The 22,156-nt window shown below is 42.9% G+C and overlaps 1 protein-coding gene across 4 annotated transcripts in view; it reads right to left on the bottom strand.

Annotated features, from left to right (window-relative positions):
- Positions 1-22,156, bottom strand: part of LOC147747929 (flavin-containing monooxygenase 5-like) — a 289,847-nt gene that overhangs the window by 69,934 nt on the left and 197,757 nt on the right. For all 4 annotated transcript variants that reach the window (XR_015308464.1, XM_086956927.1, XM_086956922.1 and 1 more), the window contains 2 exons: positions 9,680-9,842; positions 6,920-7,062 (listed from right to left, as the gene is read on the bottom strand). Coding sequence is in view for 3 of the 4 variants with exons in the window: in XM_086956927.1 (XP_086813053.1) it covers positions 6,920-7,062; positions 9,680-9,842 (306 nt within the window). In the remaining variant the exon portion in view is untranslated. The remainder of the gene's footprint in view (positions 1-6,919; positions 7,063-9,679; positions 9,843-22,156) is intronic.

Genomic DNA, 22,156 nt, shown 5'->3' on the forward strand with positions numbered 1-22,156 from the left:
CCACATGGCTTTGGTTGGTTTGACATCCACCTTGTGATTTGTGCCTCAATTTGTTTTACTCTGTTCGCTGGAAGGAAACTTTTGGCAGTTCAGTCAAGGGGTACTCGGAGCAGGAGGCATGCAAGATGTAGGCCACTGTGGTAAATTCCGTTCCGCTAACTGAATTTGGGTTATTAAAATTCTGCAATCCGCGGCTTCACTGAATTTTTTGCTTGTTCATGCTTTCAACATGCGTGTTCGCGAGATATTTCCCCCAAGCATGCAAACAGCATTTGGGAACAAGAAAAAAGCATTGTGAAAGTGCGGAACAAGCAATCCGCGTGTTTGCGGAACTCTGCGTGCTCACAGAGATTTTTTACAGTTTTACGGAGCTTTGCATAGCGCGACTACGCACATTCCGCCCACCCCTAGCGAGATGGCACTGTGCACAGCACCACTTCTGAGCAGATGGCCAAAGGTGCATTTTCATTCTTTCTATCACGTTTGTCTGGGATATTTTGTTATCATCTGCCTGAAACTACCCACCGATGCAAGCAATATTTAAAAGGCTCTCCGTCTTCGTATGTGTGTGTGTCCCCGATTGCGACAACATCGTCGAGACGAGTGATGTCTACGTTTTCGCAGTAAACTAAACTTGGCTGGGGCGGAAAATCAAATGGCCGTATTACAGCCCCGTAACCTTCTTACTCTGTTGTACTTTCCAGGTGCAAGCCAAATTTACAAAGGTTCTGGTCTACATCTGCTGGGACCCCATGGCAAGCTCGCTGGAGGCGGAAAATTAATTAAATTGACTGCATGTTTAAGATTCCCTCCCCCCACGCACTAACGTGCTGTAAACTTCAAGGACTTAATCGGCAAGAGGTGTATGCTGTTTGTCTAGTGTTAGCAAGGACGAGCAAGGTAAGGCTGTGTTTTTCATGTTTACATTTTAAACCAGCATTCTCCAAAGCAGCTATGATTTTACGGGATATGCTGACCTGCTTTCCCATCCTCTACGATGCTTTATGTGTAACTTTTTTTCTCACTGCGTACATGCATGCGAATCTAGGCCGGAAACAATACACATGTCGCAATGCTAAGGTTGTAACCAAAAGGAACATTTATATTTTCCTAATTAGAATGTTTTTATATTAAGTACCGATTGCAGCACAAAGCAACAACAGTGTTCAAATAAAAACACGGATGAAAATCCCGATAGGCTGCACCTATTCTCTTCTCCCTCCCTCTTCTTAAACTGGAGTTTAATTGTAGCTCTCTCCGCACCCCTCCCCCGCACCTAGGCTTTGCCTGCCAAACTCCAAAAAAACCAGTCCTCCTCTGTCCCTAAATGTTAATCCAGTCTTGGAACTTCCGCTGTATAAACTTGCAAACGGGCAGGTGTTAGGAAATGGCTTCTAGGTAGAAAATGGAATGGTTACAACATTAAACTTAAATAAAGTGATAGTTTGTTTACTACGTTTCTGTATGAAATATTCCACTGCACATGTACTCATTTTAGTGTAGTCAAGCTACAAATAACAATAGTCCTAGGCAAATATGAACACTCAACTGCAGAGAGATACTTATATTAGTGGTTAGCTAAGTTTCATTTTGTAAATTGCTACATGCAGTGACAAGTTTCAGAGGGCAAAGTAAACATAAGTCTCAACACTGTGGTGCTGCTATCAGTGTTGTGAAAGTCAGGAACACCTTCTGCCCACTTGCCATTGGCAGTTCATCCAAGGGTGATTGATTCTATGTTTGTAGCACAAGCACTTTGTGTGTAACACAAAGGAGCTGATGTGTGATGCTCAACCATGAAGGATTTCCCTGCAGTCAGTGCCCCGTTCCTGTGAGATTTAAATAAACTGGATAATAACTGTTCAGTCCTTTGGGTGTGTAATATTTTTGATACCAGAGAGATAGAGTGCTTTCATGTGAAACGCGCAAGCATGAAGAACTGTTCTGCAGGTTACAGCCCTGATAATGTGAGATCTGTGTCATCTGCAATCTATGTCCAATGCATAAGACTATAAAATATATGTAATCTAATTGATGGCTTAGCTATCTGAAACTGACTCTGTTAGATCGATCTAATACGCAACATTATTAATCTGTCATAAATCCTTGTCCCTACAATCACTATAACCTAAATATTTGCTCTAGGGCCTATACTCACAACATCCCTCCAATCTGTAGTTTGCTACTAGAGTTTATAACATATGTATAACCCAAACAACTGAGGCAATGTGGAAACTGCTGGAGAAGGTTTAAGAAGCTCAGCACTGTGCCTGCAACACAAGTAATCCAAGGCTGCAAAGTAATATGCACCTACCCCAGCACCGTGAGTAAAAGCCCTGGGATCCTAAGTGCAGAAAAATGTCATGCTATTTCTTCTCACAATAAATTACTGAGTTCCAGTCCTTTCCATTGGACATAGTGTCAACTCTTCTCCTGTATAACAAATATTTCTGCTTGCTAAGCACCCACGAAAGCTGCATAGATGACTCTGACTAATGTTGTCTAAGTTGTGCGACTGTAGGATCTGAGTAGTGGTGAGTGAAGGGAGTGGCTGGCTTTGGTGTTCAAATGTTTCTCAGAAGCTGGAAAGAGTGCCATAGCCTTTTTGTGGTAGTTGATAATAGGGTTTAACATCCTGGGCAGCTTTGTTTAATATTAAACAGATTGTTGTTGATTGTCTCCTTAATTCGTAGCACCTATCATTCAGTATGCGTGCAGCCTTGTTGTCACTGGTGGCACGTAAAGTAACAGTTGATGTTGTAGCACAAAGGATGATGTGCTGCATGGCTAAACACTTATAAAGTCCAAAAGGCAAGACCTACTGCCTAGAGTTTAAAAATAGATGTCTAACTTCCTCTGGAGGCCGATTTTAGTCATATTCATAATAAGAAGTTCATCTGTATATAAGAGGCATGGAATATGAAAGACCTTCATTTTAGGATTAAACCTATTCACCGTTCCCAAAACGTTTGGCAAATGCACTTCAAAGATTGAAAATAAGAGAGGAGCCAACACACAACCGTGCCACAATCTATCTTGATTGCTTTTTTTTGTGACAGTGCTCCTTCTGTATCTACTTCTTCTTGAGCCCAGTTTTCTCTATGCAGTTCCTGCAATATATGGAGAAGCCCATTGGGAATCCCATACTTTACTAACAACTAACACTTCCCACAGTACGTCTCGATTAACTGAATCAAAGGCTAAATGCAAGTCCACAAAACAACAAATTGTCTCTTAGGTCTAGGCACTTTCGTGCTAGGGACCATAAACTGAAACAGTGGTCAATTGTAGAATGCCCCTACTTGAAACCACCCTCTTCAGTGGGGATTATACTTTTAGGGGCAGATTTACAATAACTGGTGCATCCCTGCATATCAGCAGGGATGCGCCAGTTATTGTGCGTCACAGCTCCGCCACCATGGATGCGCTGCATTTACAATGCGGCGCACCATGGGGCAAAAATGGACAGATGTGTGACGCATCTGTGCCGTTAAAGCGGCGCATTGCTGGAGTTGTGTCACAAGCGCGACGCAGCTCCAGCAAGGCTCTGGGGTGCCCTATCTGTACAATGCTGCCTCAATCCTTACGCCTGCTTCAAGCAGGCGCAGGGTTTTGACGCAGCATGGGCTCAAAAGTGACTGAGTGAAATCTTGTAGATTTCACTCAGCCACTTTTAGGAGGCGTTCCTGCACCGGAACGCCCCCCCCCCCCCCCCCCCCCCCCACTCCCTGTGCAGGAAAGCCTACTTCTGGCGCAGGGGTTTACAACGTGACACATCTCCCAGATGCGTCATGTTGTAAATACCCCGCAGCATGGCGCTGGTTTTGCGCCAGCGCTGCGTCACAAAAGTGACGCAACGGCAGCGTAAAAGAGATGCAAGGGGCTTGTAAATCTGCCCCTTAGTTTCTGTTCACTGTTTCAGTACGCTCAAAGTGATTTTCGAATATACCTTTCTTACCACATCTAGCAGATTTATCAGTCTATAATTTTGGGGATCTGTCGCAGCACCTTTTAAACAAAATTGTTTTATTACAGTGGCCGTCCAGTTCCCCAGAAATAAACCTGTTTTTAATATTCTTTGAAAAAAACAAAACATCCTGGACAAATTATCGTGACCAGCTGCGCTTGTAAAATTGTGGGAATTTATTGCTTCCTTTATGACAAGCTGGGAAAACTCAGCCATTGTCTCTTCTTCTATTATAGGATTACCTCGACATGGGGTATTGTGTACCCATTTGTGTATGCTTCTTCCAACTATGTACCTCATGCTTCTTCCCACACCAGGCACTTCACCTTAACTGTATCCTTGCCTATCCCATGCTGGACGAGGGTCCAGAATTTTTAAATATCTTTAGAATCAATAACTTCAATCCTGGTCTTCCAGCATTTAGCATGTAAAGTCTGCTTCTTTTTTAAATTAATAATCATTTACAGTTCCTTGGCCTTAGACTCAAAATTGTTGCAAGCTTTTATACTCCTTTCCCAATTCCTAATTTTGCTTTTTAAGCATCCACACTCTTCATCAAATCACGTTTTTATTCCAGTTATCAAGCTTTTTTCCTTATCTCCACATATACTAGGTTTCAGCTCTATCTTTAAACATGCGATCATCTGTTGTATTATTTATTCACACCATTTGATAAATTCTATTGGTACTTCCTCTTCCTGGTAGCATTTTGTTGTTGCTGAAAATTCCTTTGCAATTTCAGATGCTTTTCTGTAATCTTTGTGGTAAAGCGCTTTGGAAACTCTATTTCCAGAAAGAGAGAGACATTTTTTACATAATGATCCCCCGTTTTTTATTCTAAGTGTAGAGGATGAACACTACCTTCTAATTGCAAGACTTCAAAATGCCAAATCTGATTAAAAAACAATGTATGCATAAAAGTGTAGTGTAATGGACTACACGGCATACCATTTAAAAAGGTTTTCCTAGCCGACCTATCAGAAGGTACTCTGACATTTACAATGACTAAGCCATTGGAAGCTCAAACGTTTAACAGAGTGGCATCTCTGCTGGACATTGAGTACCTTGGTAGCTTGTGAGGGTAATACTTTATGGAGACAACATTTCCTTATACAAAATGTCAATCTTACATGGGGTTAGCCTATAGCTAACATCTCCAATCAAAACAGTCAAGTACCTTGGATAAACATAAAAAATCCAGGACAATGTACTACATTTTGAACCAGAAACTCTGAGTCCTGACGAGCATAGGGCACTTTGGATTCAGCCGAAACATGTTGATGGTAGTATAGTATGGCAGGTTAATTGGTATCCCCTCTGTATCATCAACTTATGATTTTAATCCTATCAAGACATCCAATAATAACAATTGATTTAGGATAGTTCTAGATGGTTTTAAAAGTTCACTTATATTTATCTCTGGCTTCCACAATTAAACAAAAACAACCTTATTCCCAATTGGACTCAACAGGATGCAGTGTGTTAGAAGCCCAATGATGAAGCATGCCACATTTGTATGTGGGTGAGGTCCTTGCGATTTCCAGAGAGATTGGAAAGGTGACCATAAATAGCCGGACCTACACAGAAACTCTCCATGTACAGAGGTAAATCTACAACAGCAAGTAAAAAAAGGCAAAGGATGCTTCAAAGTGGGACAACCAGTGTGAACTCACTTTCAAATACTGTAAGTCAGAGTATTAAGGTCAATATCAACCAGTTCTAAAAACAACTCCAGATAGTCAGCCACAGCATTGTCAAGGTAAGCTTACATAAATATCAACCAGTCCTTGCAACATCTCCAAATATCAGCTACAAATATTGTTAAGGTGAGCTTAGATAGCCAAATATAGATTTACTATTCATAACGCAATGTTGGTAGTCAATATTGTTGTTCTGATGTAAGTGACGGTCGATATAAAAAAATAGTTATTTAGTAGAGGGTAACAGCTGTTATAACGTGGGCTGAGCCACGTGTGCCATTTACACGCAAGCAGAACCACACTTGCGTGCCATTTCCCCGCAAGCGGAATCACACTTACCTTAACCACACATATGCCTTAACCACACATATGCGTGGTTAAGGCAGTGCGCGGTCTAGATGCTGAGCTGGGCGGGCACAAGGAGAGGAGGGATCGGGGGAAGACACAGTCAGGTGAGTGGGGCTGTATTTTGGGGGTAGGGGTCGTTTTTAAGGGTTGGGGTAGTTTTAGGGGCTCGGGGGTCAGGGTAGTTTTTGGTGCTCAGGAGGGGTCGGGGTAGTTTTTAGAGCTCAGGGGGGGGTTGAGTAGTGTTTAGGGCTCAGGGGTCGGGTAGTGTTTAGGGTTCAGGGGGTCGGGGTAGACTTTAGGGCTCAGGGTTGGGTAATTTTTAGGGCTCTGGAAAGTCAGGTAGTGTCTAGGGCCCAGGGGCGTTGGGCTAGTGTTTAGGGCTCAGGGGTTGGGTTAGTGTTTAGGGCTTGGGGTCAAAGTAGTGTTTAGGGCTTGGGGGGGTCAGGGTAGTCGTTAGGGCTTAGGTGGGGTCGGGTAGTTTGTAGGGATTAGGGGGGTCGAGTAGTGTTTAGGGCTCAGGTGGGTAGTTTTTAGGGCTGGGAGTTGGGGTAGTTTTTAGGGCTCAGGCCGGGAGGGCTGGGGTGTGATCTTTACCACACATCCCTTTTCTAGTCATGACTTTTCTACAAAATTGCATGGTAAAGGCATGCGTGGTGAAGCAATGCGTTGTTCAGAAACATTCGTTGTTGGGGCAGCATTGTAGAGGTGCTCCTGTCACCAAAATCTCCTTACTCCTCACCCTTGCCGTCTACCTGGACATAGAAAAGGTGCGAACAGGTTCGGGAAAGGAGTGATACATGAGCGGGCATCCAAACTGAGTATGTAGCTTGGTTGTACTGATCTGACGTTCTTAGGTGCACCCATGCTTTTTAAAACTTCAAAAGAAACTGAAGGGTTACGGCACCTGGCTGGCAGTGCGGCTCAGCTCCACAGCAAGATCACCTCCAGAATTCCCAATTCCGATTATGATGATTCTCTTCCCCTCAAACATCACTGGATTTTTGTAGTCCCGGCTGTGGAAGTACTGGCCCTTGAATTTCTCAATTCCTGCATGGAGAAATGGGAAGAGATACGAAAATGGATTTCAGCCAAGTGCATGATTGGTAAATAGTGACTTCTGTAAGAAAGTTTGGTGAGCCACATATTATGAAAAAGGTGCAAAATGTAATTAACTGCAGTAGTCTCCAGAACAGTGTATGGCTATAAAAACATATAAACCAAGGGGCAAAGGCACAGGCCAAGACAGCTCAATAATCAAGAGATCACTACACATGACTATAAAATTAGGCTTTGAAATCAATCATGTACAACTTCAAAGGACCCTTTTATGAATTGGCTGGATTTATGTATGAGGATACGGAGTGGCTGGAAGTGATGTTTCTGGTCTGTCTGTATCCTCCAACCTAAATCTGGCATTTTTGAGTTAACCATGTGGACCTGTCCTGATTCTTATTGCACTCTGAATTCCTAATTCTTCGCAGATGAACAAGTGCATTTACAGCAGGTGGTAAATGGTAGTGGGGACTGGGACCGAGGGAAGGGTGTAAGAAGGGGTGTGAGTGGACAGGGTGGGCTGTGGGCTGTTTCAGGTTCCCTCAGTACCATAGGAGGGGCTCAGATGGTCTAATCTTGTATCTACAGCCAGATATTCCGGATTATAAATCAGACCTGTTGTTACCGCACCTGGAAAAGCCATGTGTGGGAACCACTGTCCAGTTGTAATCGGGCAGAGCAGTATCCGGTCTGGGGATACCACTCCAAGCTTCTTGTAAGAGACAAAATACTTGGTTCTGCTTCTCTATGCCCTATTAATTGAAATATGCATGTGGAAACCAGATTTAAAATGTGAGTCTGAATTAAGAATTAAGAGAGAAACCCAGAGAGGAAACTAAAGATGTAGTCACAGGAACAAGTGAGGGAGTAATACCAAGTGCCGAGAGGGGTGGAAGCTGCTTCTTTAGTTAAGGGGTGCAACAGGCAAATAATTGAATAAACTCAAACTGATAGGAGCAAACTATAATGGGCCATCCGAACCTCAGTGGCTCAGAGACAGTCCTCTTGGTGGAAAGTTTCAGAAATATTTAAGTATTGTGGCCACAGTGGTGCATCGAGTTGAGGAGTCATGTACCAGATCTCCCAGTCTCCACATAGATGTGGGATAAAAGAGGAAACATAATGGACCCCTGGGACATCCCAGAGGCGGTCTGTCATTACGGGTCCTGGGGCTCTGCCCCCTCTCTTTACCAAAGCATGATGAGTGTCAGGCTGAGCAAAGGTCAGCCTCACAGACACTTTCTATGTCAGGGCAAGGCGGCCAGGTGCTTTACATGCACTCAGGCCCTTGGAAGCCTGAGGATAGTTTTGCCAGGCAGCAGATTTCCCACGCCTGTTGGCAGTGGCCTCATGAGCACCGTAAAGCCATGTAGGTGGGAGAGTGACTGACAGAGTCAGCCCTGGGTGCTTCGGGTTTAAGCCCTGAATGATGCCTTGTCACAGAGTGGGATGGGGTCAAGAAGCCTCACTGATCACACCCCATTCTGTAACGAGTTTAGGAAGGTTCTCCTCTCATTGGCTGAGCCATGACAGGTCAGCCAATTAAAGGAGGCAGAAGTATTTTCCTAAAGTCCATTCCATCCCCAAAGCCTCCATTACCACCACAGCTCGGAAAGTGCTTCTTGAATGCTGACTGCATGTGTTTATGCATGAAAGTATTTTTATTTGCGCGTGCCTACTGTGAATTGGTGTTTTTTGGATGTATGTGCTTGTGAATGGTGGGTGTATGTGGGCACTTGCGAGAGTGAGTGTGCACATATATCTGCCCCACAACTCATCAACATTATCAGTTGCCACTGGGACACCCCTGACAACAGAGCGAGACTTTTCACCAGGAGCTTGCTCAAAAGAGATTTGCTTAATGATTAAGCTGGAATTTGTCCATTTACATACACACTAAGCTTACTATTACTATGTGACAAAAGTCAGAGAGTGAAATACAGGGAACTCTCACCAGCTCAAAACCCAACAAGGCTGTGTCAAGTTAAAAGGGGATGTTGAGTCCAAGAATATTTGGTAGAAGTGTAGTGTAATGACTCTCTATCATGATTTGGAATTTCATTCAATGTCCACAATTTGGGCTTTCTCAAAGCTCAGATCTAATAGGGAAAGTTCAGATACATTCTTAGCAGCTAGTAAATTAGAAAATAAGTTCCATCATTAGCTCGGTTTCTGCAGCAACCTATACTGGAGCAGATATTCTTTCATTCTGCTTCAGTGAACAGTGCTTACCACAAATCCTTTTCAGGGCATGCAATTATAACGCTGTCGTTACAACGACTGCATTGTAACAAGGCATACCGTAACAACGATTTACGGAGGGGGCACAAGGTGGTGGATTTAAAATCCAACACCTTCCCTACTGTTGCACATACTGCAGTTGGAATAGTAAATTATACTATTCCAACATCCAGCGCCCACCCCCACCCCCAAGGCAAGTCGTTGTCATGACTTGCGGGGTAATGGTATGCGTTGTTACAATGCAGTTGTTGTAACGACTGCGTTGTAATTGCATGCGGAGAAAAGGCATGCAGTGTAAGGAGGCATATGCTTTCGGCTTCTGGCCACAATAAACAGACCTGCTTCAAGAGTTTAGAGCAGTGGAACGCACCTGGGAAAGATTCCAGCGGCATGTGTGGAAAAGTGTGATGTCCGCTGCAGACCAGTATGGCATCAAAGATGGCTGACTCCTGCACCCCATCCGTCTCTGTGACCACATCCCATTGGCCCGTAGTGGAGAAGTCGGGACGTTGTTTAATGTTACGCACAGTAGTCTGCATGGAATAAAATATGTACTAAATTACCATTTAGTGCTGGGAATAGGGCACTTTTTGTGCTGGAGAAGGTGTTAAAATTCCGTTTTTGGGTTTTACAATCTAAGCAAAACTCTCAATTTCTGTTAACCTTTGAAAGGGTCAACGTGAATTAGGAACATATCCCAACAGGGTAGGTAGAGCAGACCCTATCAAGGTCAACATGAATGAGAAACAGCCTTGAGGGAATGAGAGAGAGTGTGCAGAAAAAGGTTGAGAAATAAAGAGACAAAAAAGCGACAGCCTGGAAAGATGAGAGGAGAAAAAAGAAAGAAAGATTGCAAGAGAGACTATGAAAATAAACCAAGAAAAGATCTTACACAGAGAGCTAGAAGAGACATAATTTAAAAGAGGATAGGCTTAGAGAAACAAGGGAGAGAGAAATACAATGCTTAATTAGTGTTGGTGCGTATTAGCACCAGCACTCCCTTTTGGGTCCAAAAAGTATTTTATAACTATGATTTAATCCAGAGGAACAGAGAGAAATGCAAAAATGGGAAACGAATGAGTAATAGAAAGATATGAAAGTTGTGACAAAAGCAAAAAGCATGGATCAAAAAGAACCTGCAAGAGAGAGAGGCACAGAGACAGGTAGTGGAGTTCGATGGAAAAAAAGAGGCAGGACGATTAATCAAGAATAATCAGAGCTGGTGTTCGGCAACCCCTGTGTTTAACACTGCTGGCGATGAGGTTAGTTTTGAGCATCTGCACTTAAATGATTTATTTAATTTTGCACTAATTAAGTGCTGTAGAAAGAAAATATCAAGAGGGCAGAACTACCATTGAAAGGCTATGTTCGAGATAAATAATATTGAGCAAGTTATTTTTCTTTTGTTGGCTTGTGGTCCCCAAAAAACGAACATTTATCAAATTCCATTTACTATAGCCATCCTCCTATCTTAGGCATAACAACTTACAAATGAATAAATAATTGGGAGAAGGAAGTGTGGAAGAAGTATAGAGTGATGAATTAGTCTAGTTTACGGAATACACAAATTAAAACATTTGTATTCAAAGACATTTTTTAAATGTTATGAGTTAAACAGTGCCTGGCAGATTTATTAAAGTTTCTGCATGGCTTAAGCCAGGAGTCAAGGTCCTGAGTTGCATCTCAATATTTTGGGATCAAAACAACGACCTAAAAATATTGCATCCATTCAGTGCTTAATTTGAGCCAGTGGTTGAAAGTGGGCGCCATCAAAACTTATTTTTGGGGACCAACACTTTTTATGAACTCTTCGGACGTTTACCAAGAGCAGAAGAAGAAAAAACACACAAAGAGAAAGATTTATTCTATCAAGAGAAGGGCTAAAGATAGATCAGAAAAAGGTATAGGCCATTCTAGGCTGGCCTACCCCCAAATCTGTGAAAGAAGTACAAAGTTTCCTAGGATTGTTCATTTTTTATGGACAGTTCATTCAGTGCATTTCCAAGATAATTACAGCTATTATACGTTTTTTAAAGACACAGGCAACTTTCCATTAGTCTCCTGAAGCAGAAGAGGCCTTTGTAGAATTGAAAAAGAAATTTGCCGCTGATGAAGATCGTTGGGGGCACCCATTCTCAACTACTCTGCACTGGGGACTCCTGGCACACTAGTGGTTGGGATAAAGTCCCCTTGGTTTGTTGGGGGTTGTTGGGAGCCAAGACCCCTTATTGTTGTGAGACGTAAGTACCCCAAACTGGGATTGCTGAGATATCATCAGAGGCCTGCACCTTTTCTCAACCACTCTACACAGGGCCTCCTCGCACACTACTGGTTGGGGGATGAAGTCCACTTGGCTGTTCAGGATCGTTGGGGAGGCAAGAACAACTATTGGTGTCACAAGTAAGTCTCATACCACGGGATTGCTGATACGTCATCAGGGGCCCCAACCCCTTTATCAACCACACTGCACAGGGACCTCCTGGCGCACTACTGGTTGAGGGATTAAGTCCACTTGGCTGCTGAGGGTCATTGGAGCCAAGAACCTCTATTTTTGCCAAAAGTAAGTCCCCCATAATCGTATTGCTAAAATGTTGTCACAGGCCCATTCCCTTTCTCAAACACTCTGTACAGGGGCCTCATGGTGCACTACTGGTTGGAGGATTAAGTCCCTTTGGCTGATGAGGGTTGTTGGGGCCAAGAACCCCTATTGTTGCCACAATTAGGTCCCCCATAGTGGGATTGCTGAGACATCATCAGAGGTCTTCTCCCTTTCTCAACCATGCTGGACAGAGGCCCTCCTGGTGCACTACTGGTTGGGGGATAAAGTTCACTTGGCTGCTGAGAGTCATTGGGGCCAAGAACCCCTATTGTTGCCGCAAGTCAGTCCCTCATAGTGGAATTGCTGAGATGTCTTCGAAGGCCACGCCCTCTGTTTCAACCACTCTGCACAGGGGCCTCCTGGCACACAATACTGGTTGGGGGATGAAGTCCCCTTTTCTGCTGAGGGTTGTTGGGGGCCAAGAATGCCTATTGTTGCCACAAGTAAGTTGCCCACAGCTAGATTGCTTAGATGTTGTTACAGGTCCGCTCCCTTTCTTAACCACTCAGCAAAGGGCCCAAGCCTCCTGGAGCACTACAGGTTGCAGCCGCGGTCACTCACACTTGACTACGCTCATCAACGGCACAAATAAATTTGGCACAATTGTGGAGTACGGCGTTTATCGGTTACTCTGTGTTCTCTGAGGAACTCGGAGTTGCTGAATTCTGCAAACTCACCAAGAAGGGCGTGATTTAACACCCAGGCTTAAATCACTGAACAGATCAAGAGCACATGGTCTGAAGAAAGATTTCTAAAATGGATTAAGGAAGGAGTTAATCGAACTGGAGAACAAGGTTTGCCATGGGTGAAGGGACAATTATATCTGCCCTCAGAAGAGATAAGAACTGTAGCTTTTAAAGAAATACATAGATCGCCCTCCTCAGGTAATCCTGGAGCATTTAAGACCTTAGAATTGATGAAGTAATATTTATATTTAGAAAAGATGAAAGAAGATTTCAAAGAATTGTGTGTGAGCATACAATGATCTAAGCAGACCAAGGGAAATGCTTCAGCGTTTGGAAGTTCCACCTAGAACTTGGGATACCATTACCATAGATTGTAATGTGGATTTACCATCAAATCAGGGGTGTACCATTCTTTTTGTGGGGACAGAGGGGCATATTATCAAGGGGGTTTATCTCCGCTTTTTTGTCTTTAAAAGCCAAGAAAGCGGAGATAAAATTATCTCCCTATTACCAAGCTGTCGCTAACACCAGTTAGTGACAGCTAATAGGAGATAGCGACCATCTTGGGCCCCGCTTTGCATGTCAGTGATATTTATCACTAATGACATGCAAAGTGGGCGTGCCAAGATGTTAGCGACTGGAAACAGTCCCTAACATCGCTATCTCCTATTACCAACTTTTGGAGATATTCGCGCTAAGCACGAATATCTCCAAAAGCTAACACCTGCCCTGAGCAGTTCTTAGCCATGTTATCCAATGGGAGGTGGATAACATGACTAAGAGCATTAGCTCGGTAATGCATGAATATCGCTGACTTTTCAGCGATATTCATGCATTGCAATTTGCGGCCGTTTTTTATCGCATTTGCGATAAACCTTGCTAATAGCAAGGTTTATCTGCGATAAAAATCGCCGATGTGCGGCGATAATTTTTGTCTCTAAACAAGTTAGAGACAAAAATTATCGCTAGTTGTTGGTAATATGCCCCAGATTTTTTTACAAAAATCTCTCATTTGATTCCTGTAAAAGGAATTTTATCTTCTACAAAGACTAACAAAATCTTTCTACAGCATACAATCAGATTGCATGGATTGCCAAACATAATTGTCTCTAATCATGAAGGTGAATTTGTTTCAATATTTTAGAAGGAAGTTTGTAAAAGTAAAAAAAAAATCTTTTATACCATCTGCCTATCATCCTCAGACAGAAAGCCAATCAGAGAAAGTGAATCAAAAACTCGAGACATATTTGCGCTGCTATATTCAAGATCAGGGCAGTTTAGTTGAACACTTGTGGTTGGCAGAATTCTCTCATAACACTATACGTTTGTCTACTGGTTACACACCTTTCTTTCTATCCCCATGGTTATCATTCTCACTTCACTGCTGAACAAATGGAAATACAATTTAGTAAACCGCCAGTAGAGGAAAGAATCAACATATTGAAATATGTTCATAAAAAAGTACAGAACATTTACATGTAGATAAAGAAATATTCAAGATAGAAGCAGATAAAAGAAGACATCCTGCTCCTGAATACAATGTGGATGATGCTGTATGGTTGTCTACTAAGAATATACATCCACATGGGAAATGTAAATTTCACCCAAGATTTATTGGTCCATTTTTTATTATCAAATCATAAGTGCAGTAACTGTCAAACTAGCTCTACCAGATTCCATGAACATACATCCTGTGTTTCATGTATCCTTAATTAAACCATGAAAAGAGGGACCTCACTTTGCCAACCTCTTCCTTCCATAGTGCAAAGCTCTGATACTGAACATGAAGTTCACTCTATTGTGGACTCTCGATATGTAAAGAGCAAAGTCCAATATTTAATTAATTGGAAGTGTTAGGGCCTGAGGAGCAATCATGAGAATCTGCTACACACGTTCATACTCCCCAATTAGAAAATAATTTCCATTCATCAGACGCTGAGAATCCCAGCCTTGAGGCAGGCCATAGGGAAAGGGGTACTGTCAGTATTGTGAAAACAGATGTAATTTGCATAAAGGGACTGTCATAAGAAATAATTGCGCTAAATGGTTAATATGATTTCTATGTAAAAATAACAGATGTTGTGACAATTGACAAAATGAAAGCTGATTTCCTTAATAATATGGCAGGAGAATACTTCCAACATGGTGGCCTAAAGCTGATAAAGTGGTGAGACAAGACACAGACAAGTTTTTCTGAAAACCAGATTTGTCTAGTTTGAAAGTTATATTAAGAGAATAATTCAGCAGCTGCTTGCTTCCTAAATCAGTTAAATTCTGATTACGATGTCGGGCAGACACCGTTGTGGATTGTGAATCGATCGACTTCAGGTCAGGGGTTCCGACCGCATCAATTGGATGCAACTACATACAGTGCGGTCGGAAGCATCCATTTTCCTATGGGAGCTTGTGTGGCGGGCAGAAAACGCTTGCAGCATAAGCTCCTATAGAAAAATGTATGTTTTAAAACATCCCTGCACCATGTGGCAGGCACCGTTAGGAATGTTTATCCCCCCAGGGCCAACTGTGGACAACCCGGGGGGAAGAGAGACCTGCTAGCGACCACCAAAGTCAGTTTCCAACAGTCGATCCATGTCGGTAAGGCCGACATGGATTGGCTGCGGGCAACCAACACCATAATCCCAGCGGTGGAAGCACCATCCCTAAGGGATTATAAGGCCTTTCTGATGGGTTCCTTGAACCTGAGGGAACACCGTCGGATTCCCCGGTCAGTTTAAACTCCAACCAGCGTCATCATAATATGGCAGTTGGACTTTAAGCCTACAATGTCGATCGGAAAGCTGCAGGTTGGAGGCTTTCCGACCGACATTGTAAATAGGCCCTTAATGTCTTTTCTTAGACTGCTGTTGCTATCTGTAACTCTCAAGTAGTAAATATAATTTGGTTTATCTTGGTTTTTAGCCTTGACCCCCAAGACAAGACCCATGGTAAGATTGTTTTTAGGTTTCGCCTGTCGAAAGCTGCGCACCGCGCAGCTTTTCGGCGCAGGCGAAATCTAATGAGAACAGTTTGTGGCTTGGTCACCACCTCTCTGTTCCATTGGCTAGCTCCATAAATGGAGGCTAGCCATTGGAACAGAGATCTGTCCGTCATAGATTCGGGGGCGTTCCCGAGAATTTTAGGCTTTTGCCCACGTCATGCGGCTGTGGGCGGGGTTTTTTTTTTTGGGTCGTCAAGGTTTGTTTTCGTCGTTTCTCTGAAGATGGCGGCCGGGCAGTAGCTTGTTTGTACAGGTCAGGACATTATTATGTTCGTGCCATTAACCCGCCCCCCTCCCGCTGTCCGTTTGCCCGTTCCCGCCCCCCCGCTGTCTGTGTGCCCGTGCTTAATGCTTGTTTGTTGTTGTTTTTGTCTCCTTACTCTAGATGACCCATTGCTCTTCATTAGCCTAATTTTCACCCCTTTCTTTTCACTTTCTCTATTCCTCTCTACGATCTACCCTCTCAATCTTTTCGTTTCTCTGAAGATGGCGGCCGGGCAGTAGCTTGTTTGTACAGGTCAGGACATTATTATGTTCGTGCCGTTAACCCGCCCCCCGCCCGCTGTCCGTTTGCCCGTTCCCGCCCACCCTCCCGCTGTCCGTGTGCCCGTGCTTAATGCTTGTTTGTTGTTGTTTTTGTCTCCTTACTCTAGGCGACCCATTGCTCTTCGTTAGCCTAATTTCCACCCCTTTCTTTTCACTTTCTCTATTCCTCTCTACGATCTACCCTCTCAATCCATTTGTCTACATTGTTCTCACTGCTTTTATTTACACAATCATTTTGCCATCTTCCATCTCCCCGCCTTTATCACACATTCCCTTCCTTTGTATCTTTCTCCCCCATCCTCTTTCCATGTTTCCACTTTTCTTTCCTTATTTCTCTCCGCCCTGATTTCCCCCTCTCCAGTCTCTGTTTGTCTTTCCTCTTTCTCCTCTATATCTCCTTTCCACCACCCTCGTGTCTACTTCCCTCCGTGACCTCTTCGATTCCCGCAGCTTTCCCTATTCCCTGACCCCCATACCCGTCCGTCCCCCCACATGTGCTGTTTCCCTTTCACTATTACCGCCTCCCTAGCCGTCTTCCGTGACTTCAGTCTTTTTCTTCCCACTCCTCCACATGCCCCCCATCTCATTTCACTCGACACTCTCTCACCCCTCGTATCCATCAACCCCATATGCGTATTTTTTCATCCCTCAAACTTCACCCCTTTATCCCTGGCCCTACATGTTGTACTTTATCTCCTCGCACACTATGGCCCTCTCCCCATCTCTCCATCTCTGTCCCTCGCGCGCGTGCCTCTCCCCCGCCTCGCCTGCCCGGGTTTGGAACAATGACGCCGTTTGGCTGGTGGATTCCCCTTTGAAACCGGTGCCCGGATTACAGCCACACTTACCACATCTTCTTTTATCAAAGGATAAAACACAGCCGCGCTCAGAGAGGGGCCGCCCCATACCTTGCCCATCACTTTGAACAGTTTAAGGGGGCAGATGAGAGCACCGAGTAAGGACAGATACATTGGATTTTTAAAAAAAAGGTACATGTTGGACCTAAAAATTTATGTGCTGGGTCTAGGAAGGTGTTTTTTTTTTGTCAATGTCTAGACCCTGGCAAGACTATGTAGAAAAAAGTGACCAGAGTTGCCACTGAACTGTGACCATATATTGTCTAGTCATGGATCCAATGCATCATGGGAGATGTAGTCGTAATTCCGTGTTATTGCAGTAAGAAGTATAATCTGACCCAGCTGACACTATAGGGCTGCAGGGAGAAAGAAAGCAGGATTGGTTAGTTCACTTGCAATGATATAAGCAGGAAAAATTGAGGAAACAAAAATCCACATGTATCCAGCACTGCACAATGCTAGGGATGCGCAGTAAAGGACTTTGGCAACTAGCAATGGAAAAGAAGAATCCATTGAAAAGTACAACAAATGGAGTCCTTTGCTTAAGATACTGCTCGAGTCTTTCTCAGGGAACAATGGTCCAAGTAGGCCTTGCGTGACAACACCAACCACATGTTATACAGAAACAAAGCAGGACAAAAAGTGAACACTAACTACCACTTGGGTGATTCCAGCATCTCAAACACTGGAGTTGGAAAACATAGACAAGCTGGATGGAAAGTGAAAGGTTAGCGCCACCACCAGTCAGGGCTGGAAAACAAGCTGAAGAAAACAGCTTGATAGTGATTATTGAAAACATGCAGGAATATCTAGAGACAGTGCCTGCTTGGCATCGGTTCCAAATGTGTGCTGGTGGGTGCAGGCGGTGGGGCACCGGCACTTATTTGCTGGGACCGGTGCTACTTTTTAATCAGCAGACTATGTTCCAGGGGAAGAGAAAAAATGCAGCAGAGGGAGAACGAAAGAGGAAGAAAAAGAGAGGAAAGCAGTGACAAAGGGAGCAAGCAGAGATGAAAAACACCTGCCAAGGTGAGCTAGAAAGAGAGGAAGTGTAGGGTGGAGGAATTAGCTGGAATGAAGAAAGAAACAATACCCTGTGTTGGACTAGCCTCTCTGGCAGCCTGGCACTTCCAGATGGGTCCCCCTTTAAATGTCAGTATGAGGACCATTTTCTCTGATGAGTGAGGGGTTGGTCTTTAGCTTGCAGTCAGCGCAGCCTTTCATCCTTCCGAGGTGGATAAAAGTGCGGCACTGGGGGGCACAGGCAGAATCTGCTCCAAGGGTCGGTGCTCGTGCAGTGGTGCCGTGCTGGGGCCTGTTGATGCACAAATATAGATTTAAAGGCGTCCAGGGGCGAAGCATTGGTCGGAGTGGCAGGCCTGGGACGTGTGTTTATTGTTGACATGCAGCTCGACCTTTCTGGAAGGTGCGGAGACCCGAGGGTGCCAGGGGCGGCGCGACAGGGGTGCAGGAAATAAAAATACTTGGGATAACTTTCTAGAAGTGGCTGGGCTGATGGGACAGAGCGAGGGTGCCCCGTTGCCACCTTAAAGTGACGAAATGCTAATTGCTCAGCTAAATTCTCAATTTTCATAGCACACAAAATATGTGAAGGTTAAAAAAAAGTCAGACAAGATATAGGCAGCAAGATACAGGCAGACAACATTGCGTTCTGCAGGCGTAATAGCTCATACACTATGGCAGTCTCTGGGTGTGTGTGGCTCTGGGTGTGTGTGTGGCTCTGGGTGTGTGTGTGTGTGTGTGTGTGTGTGGTTCTGTGTGTGTGTGTGTGTGGGGGGGCTCTGGGTGTGTGTGGCTCTGGGTGTGTGTGGCTGGCTCTGGGTGTGCGTGGCTGGCTCTGGGTGTGTGTGTGTGGCTCTGGGTGTGTGTGTGTGGTACTAATTGCTGTCTGCTGAGCTCGTCCGTAGGGTACAATAGGTCTCACATTTGCGAGAGATTAAGCTATGTCAATGTAAATGACAATGTCATTTATTTATCTGTTTTCAAAACCAACACATAAATACACATTTTGTCATTTACAATGCCAATAGCTCTAACTTTTCCAAAGGCTAAACCATTGCATTGTAAATGCTTGTTTTTAATTCTTTTTGGCAAAGAGTTAAATGTGCAAAGGTTTGGCAATCGGAGCAAGACATTTAAATGAAAGATTTTTGATTTCATGATGCCTTTGTTAAAAATATAAAGTGTTTGAACTAAGCTGTCCAAAAATGAAAGAAGCTGAACAATTCATATCTAATGCTCCTAAAACCTAATTTTCTGTAAAATTAAGTTTGATAAGAAACTGCATATTGGTTTTGTGAACATTATTTAGTTTGGAGTTTACTTTTACAAGGTACCCAAGGCCATAAATCTTGACATCCAGAGAAAGACTGTCTGAACTTGCAGAAGAACTTTGTTTAATGTATGAAAGGATTGCAAGCCATAACGCACGGAATTTGGAAGGACACTTAATGAAGTTATAGTATTTGGGGATTTATTTAGAAAGTGTTCTGTGCGGACTCTTGTCAATTTCAGTGTGAGGAGAGAATTGTTTGTTTAACAGCTCTTGAGTTCTGAACCTATTTTCTTCTCCCAAGTATCCTTGGTACAGAGGTGGGTGTAAACACAGTTATTGACAATTTAAGTGTATTGAATTATGTTCATACATTGCGAGAGTGTATTTATTTTGCGGATTGCCATATCTGATAAATACAATAGAGAGGAGATAGCTCAGAAATTAGATGTAAATCAGCAGGTATATTAATGATCCAAGTGAGTGAATTTTCCAAGTTACAATCATACATTTCAGTAAAATACACTTTTTTTTATTTTCGATTTTCACTAAAGAGAGACTAGACAATCAGCACTCCAATGAGACATATATCTGAACTAGCTTTCTTTTTTCTCTTCCAAATCCCCTTTACCACGGGACCAGTGTCAAAAGTGAATTACTTTTGGGTGGTGGATTCTGGAAGGGCAAGTAGGAAAGTACTGCAGAGATCCTGGCATCCCTACAATACAGATTCATCTGAATTTGCACATTTTTTTTGTTTCACCTCTTTAAACACCCAATTTGCCTAAACTGTGAGTGTAATAAATGCAGAGCTTACCGCTGCTTCTATAGTGGTGGAGGATGCTAAAGAGGCTAAACTCTCTCAGGATTATATTGAATCTAATATATTTTGCAGGGGTGGCTTTGCTTATGAACTAAACACTGCTATGAAAAAGAATGGTAGATCTCTAAGCAAATCTTTCAGAGCGACTGATGCACTTGATGCTGAGGAAAATGATATTGATGTACCTACTGTAACTGAAATCTAAAGCATAGGTAGGAGAGACAGGAGGAGTTTTTGACTTTCAAGAATATGACATGGAACACTGAGATAACTAAAAGGAAAAGAGTTAAGACATTGCAGGATTTTCTTTAAACAATCACAGGTCTGGAGACATATTTTACAGCTACAGAGAAGGTGCTCAAAGCAAATAGTCATTTTATTGAGCATCTAATATCCATCAGTAGCTAAAGGATGCGGAGAATCATCAATGATTTCAGAATTGTTTGGACCTTTAGGATCACAGAAAGCTCTGAGGGTAGCAACATCAAGAGATTTAGAATTGTTTAATCAAGTTTTCCCAGACTTGAGACAGTGGAAATTTGGTGTGGAGATTCAACGGCCTTACCACTTCCCCTTTTGGATTTAGAATGCTCATAAACCTGCCACTGCTCATCGGGCAATCTCAAGAACTTTATTCTTCCAGACATTCTGTTAGCCTGTGCTAGGCCAAGTGATCCTGTAACATCACAGCAGAATGTATATTTCAAAATACTTAAGGGCAATCAAATATTTTTTATATGTCTGGGTGCTGCCAAGGAGCTGTTGGGTCAATGGAGTAAGAGCAAAGGTTCTGAAGCTACCACTTCAGATGTTGATTGATCAAGATTTGATGAATTGATAACTATTGTTTGTTAACTGTAGGTATAGTAATGGTGGTTGATGGTATACCTTAAGAATCTGTGTCACTGGGGATGTTTGAAATATGAATTGAAGCTATGGGATTCAGTGTTGGTGCTAGTTGAACAGGAGCAGGGAGCTTACTGGTCATGTAGACGCATGTGGGATTAGGGTAATGATTTTATGAAGACACCATTTTCTTTCTTTTTTCAAAGTTTTATGAAGTATAGGCAATACACATTGTATTCCATCTCTTCTCTTACTATACTAATATTCTCTATGCACTTTTTTGACTTTTAAAAGGACATATGGTTTGGTTACCATTTTATTCTCTCAGGTGAGAGGCGTATGATTTATAATTTTTCTCACAAACTAATTTTCCAGATAGGGCTTACTTTACATTGAATATTGTAAACTGGCAGGTTACAGCAAAGATAAATAGGCACTACTTTGTGGCTGTAGTTGTAACCAATGCAAAGGTTGATATTCCCCATTTGAGTGAAGGGTTAATTTTGCTTTAGAGTTGAGAAGGTCCGGAAGGATCACAGCGAGTGGCTGAGCATAAACCAAAGAGAAAAGAGTTGGAAAAAAAATTAGCAGCTAGTAAGAATACAGAGGTGAGTGGACATATATAGGTTCCCATTAGGTATATATATAGGAGAAATTGCACTTGTTGACATGGAACGTTAAGGGATTGAATCCTATTAACAAGTGAGTAAAAAGTGATAAAGGAGCTGAAACAGGAGATTTCAGTTAATGTCTGTATACTAGAGTCTCATATCCCATCCATAGGTTTTGTTCTATTTAAAGACTTAAGTTTATCAAGTTTTAGTATATTGCACCAAAAACATGGCTATATGAACAGCATCACCATTTTTGTCCACTAACATTTGGAAAGTGAAAAGAAACTGGCAAACCCTCAGCAAGAGGATTTATTGTCATCATAGAGAAATGTTCCTGTTGCTTTACAGTTTTCTTGCAATACTGTCCCAATATCGAGGAATATTGGCTTTCTGTGAAACTAGTTCCTGAATTAGTCAAGTGAAACAAACTCTAAGTCACATGTACTGATTTTTTAAAAAAATCCAAAACTGTATATGTCACACTCTAAACATACTTCCAGAATAATTACATTTTGCCGGAGACAGTATGATAAAAGTTTATGGATGCTGAATGTTCAACCCAACTGCGCATGGGTGTACCCTCTG

The sequence above is a fragment of the Lissotriton vulgaris genome, chromosome 1_1, assembly GCF_964263255.1.
Source record: "Lissotriton vulgaris chromosome 1_1, aLisVul1.2, whole genome shotgun sequence".
Classification (NCBI taxonomy): domain Eukaryota; kingdom Metazoa; phylum Chordata; class Amphibia; order Caudata; family Salamandridae; genus Lissotriton; species Lissotriton vulgaris.